This window comes from Callorhinus ursinus, unplaced genomic scaffold (assembly GCF_003265705.2).
Source record: "Callorhinus ursinus isolate GAN/ISIS: 27379988/994484 unplaced genomic scaffold, GSC_fseal_2.0 scaffold1575, whole genome shotgun sequence".
NCBI lineage: Eukaryota > Metazoa > Chordata > Mammalia > Carnivora > Otariidae > Callorhinus > Callorhinus ursinus.
In genome coordinates, this window is record NW_027398629.1 from 4,583 (window position 1) to 7,735 (window position 3,153).

At 47.9% G+C, this 3,153-nt stretch overlaps 1 protein-coding gene across 2 annotated transcripts; it reads left to right on the forward strand.

The window, feature by feature from the left end:
* The first annotated feature begins 914 nt into the window (after nt 1-914).
* Nucleotides 915-2,695, forward strand: LOC112818954 (transcription elongation factor A protein-like 1). 2 transcript variants are annotated; one of them, XM_025866016.2, is made up of 3 exons: nt 915-977; nt 1,418-1,484; nt 1,829-2,695. In XM_025866016.2, the coding sequence occupies exon 3, from the start codon at nt 1,841-1,843 to the stop codon at nt 2,330-2,332; it is 492 nt and encodes a 163-aa protein (XP_025721801.1). In that variant the 5' UTR covers nt 915-977; nt 1,418-1,484; nt 1,829-1,840; the 3' UTR covers nt 2,333-2,695. The 2 variants fall into 2 exon arrangements, with proteins under 2 accessions (XP_025721801.1, XP_025721803.1); XM_025866018.2 differs by having other exon boundaries at nt 930-977; nt 1,418-1,496.
* The last annotated feature ends 458 nt before the right edge of the window (nt 2,696-3,153 follow it).

Genomic DNA, 3,153 nt, shown 5'->3' on the forward strand with positions numbered 1-3,153 from the left:
TCCCAGAAAAATCTCTTTATATATATATATATATACATACACACACACACAGAGACACACACACACATACATATAGGGGTGCCTGGCTGGCTCAGTCAGTGGAGCACGTGACTCTTGATCTTGAGGTCATGAGTTTAAGCCCCATGGGTGGTGTTACTTAAAAATTTTTAAAAATAGTATCCATATATACACATATATAATAATGCCAGTCTCCACCAAAAATGCTCCCATTACAGATAATAAATACATTTTTAGACTATTTGTACTTAGATGGACAAATGTGTATTTTGATTTATGAAAATCAAAGTATTCATGTTTTTAATTTATATACTTTACAAACAACTCTTAGAGTTCTAGAACTGAATGATTACTAATATAGACTAGAGCCTCTATTTGTAATACAGGTTTGGGGGCTCAAAAAAATCCTTAAGTCATGGAAAAGTGAAAGCTTATCTTCCATAAAAGTGACAAGTAAACCATGTTGATAGGGCCTAAACGGACTTGATGGAGTTAGGGATGTGGATTAAAGATGGGAAAGGTGACATATGGTATCGATTCATTAAGGACAAATAGCCAAATTTCAGTGCAAGGCTCTGGACTGTAGGGGAAATAATGGGCCTTGGTGGCGAACAACGGGAGAATAAGGGAGAGAGGTGATATCAGGGTAAGCAGCAGATAAGAAGAGGCAATAACTCCCAAGACTGGATACTGACCGTCTCTGGTAACGATGAAAAGGCAAATATAAACAAAGAGGTGAGTGACGATGCCTGATGTGTTGCGTGTTAGGAAATACTGGCAGGCTGCGGCACGGCCGCCCGCGGTCAAAGTCGTAACTGGGGATCTGAGCTCGGCGGTGACGCGCGGCCCTCACGTGACCAGGAGCCTATGTCTGCCCAAGTCCCTCTCTCCTGGTCCTTTTTGCCTGTCCAGACACCGTCTGCCTCCTGCCCTTTGGTCGAGGGGAAGAGCAGAAGGAAGTAAGTCCCCTTGGTCTTCTTAAATCGGTATGAGGGTCTTTGCTGCCCAGTAACCTCTGGGATTGGGATGGCAGAGAGTACCAGGCCTTTTCCTAGACCCAGCCCCGCCCCCCTTCGCCCACATTTCGGTGCAGAAAATGGTGGTCTTGGGGTGAGGTGGGGAGATGAGTGGGGGCCCCTGGGGGCCACAGACACTTAGAAATAGTTTCTACGTAATCCTTTGCTTCCACTTGCCGCCTGAAAAGAAATGACGAGCACTGCGGGGTGCAGGGTGGTGGGGCACGGAGGATGAAGCTTGAGGTGCGGCCTGGGGGAGGGGCAGCAGAGGGGGCCGGCGTGGGGGCGGCGGCTTAATGCCCAGGAAAGGGACGTGTGGTGTCAGTCAGTCCTTCCCTCCTCCCCACTCCCCGCCCCCTACCCTGTCTTGCGTCTGTCTGCAGGTCTGCAGGTCACAGCGGTGCGCCTCGAGGAGAGGACGCCTAGAGCAAAGCGCAAGGAGAGGTCCAGGTCGGGGAAAGGGTGGGCAGTGGCCCGGGATGGGGTGCGAGGGAGGACGCTGATGGGAACGCAGTCGGCGGCACCACCGCCCCGCCCCTGCTACTGCGGGAGAGGCCTGTGGCAAGGCCTGCTGGGAAAATGGTGGGCTTTCGGGAAGGAGGGGGCGGAGGAGGCTGCGAGGGGTGGGACGCGGCGGGGTCCCCAGGGCCAGAGAGCCCCTCGGCAAGCGTAGGTTGGGGAACCTGGGCCCCGATACGGGAAAAGACGGGTATGGGAACCCGGGGCCGGGGTTTTGTTCCAGCCACCAAGTGTGTTGACTCAGCCTTGTCTCCTATGAATAATTGTACTTAAAGACCATCCTGAACATGGAAAAATCCTGCAAAGAAAATGAAGAACAGCCACAGAGCGCACCCAAGACGGATGAGGAGCAGCCTCCTGAAAAGCAGTCTCCGGAGCACTCTCCCGAAAAGCAGTCTCCGGAGGAACCATCTTCCGAGGAGCAGTCCTCGGAGGAGGAGTTTTTTCCCGAGGAGCTCCTTCCCGAGCTCCTTCCCGAGATGCTGGTGTCCGAGGAGCGCCCTCCTCAGGAGCGCCTTTCTAGAAGGGACCTTTTTGAAGAGCGCCCTCCCATGGAGCAGCCTCCTTGTGGAGTGGGAAAACATAAGCTAGAAGAAGGAAGCTTTAAAGAGAGGCTGGCTCGCTCTCGCCCGCAATTTAGAGGGGACATACACGGCAGAAATTTAAGCAATGAGGAGATGATAAAGGTAGCGGAGGAGATGGAAGAAATGAAAAGAGTACGCAACAAATTGATGGTTATGCATTGGAAGGCGAGACGGAACCGTCCTTATCCTATTTAATGTGTTCGGCCTTTAATTCTGTTTTGCCTGATATAAGTATGGCCACCTGAAGGTTGTATTTTCTCATATACCTTTGCCCATCTCAATTATAACTTTTCGCGTGGCTTTAATCTAGGTGTTTCACTTGTAACTGGCATAAAATTGGGTTTTCCCCGCCCACAAGCTGCAAGTTTCCCTTTTTCAATCATGAGTCTCACCCATTTGCATGAAAAGATGTACATTATATATTGTGAAGTGAAAAAAATTTTCGAAAAGTATATGTTGTATCCCATTTTTGTAAAAAATGTATATTTATATATTAATATGCAAAGAAAAAACTGAAAGTATATACTTAAATGGCTTAACAGTGGCTATCTGCGGTAATAGGTGTTTTGGTTTGTTTTTCATTTTTGCTTCATCGGAACTTCTCAATTTTCGAGACATTTTACTTTTGTTGCAAAAAATATATAATGGGAAAAACTTTAAAAACTGTCAGTCAGCTTATAAAGACAATGTGGCCCTTAATAAATACTTCTCAGAACTTTAAAGAAGAAAAGTAAATCCCATGTTTGTTTTTAAGTAGGCTCCATGCTGGGCATGGAGCCCAATGCGAGCTTGAACTCAAAACCCTGAGATAAAGACCTGAGCTGAGATCAAGAGCCAGACGCTTAATGGACTGAACCACCCAGGTGCCCCAATCCCATGTTTCTTTTAAATCTCAGGCAGAAAAACAAACCAGGTACTTCTATTTAAGGGTCATTCTTTTCCCATTGAAAGAGGAATGATGCTTGACTTACAAGGTGGCTGTGGAGCCAAATGAAGATCTTAGAGCTGCCTGGTTT

Excerpts from the sequence above, each read along its gene's own strand:
- LOC112818954 (XM_025866016.2), top strand. The coding sequence starts at position 1,841 with ATGGAAAAATCCTGCAAAGAAAATGAAGAACAGCCACAGAGCGCACCC.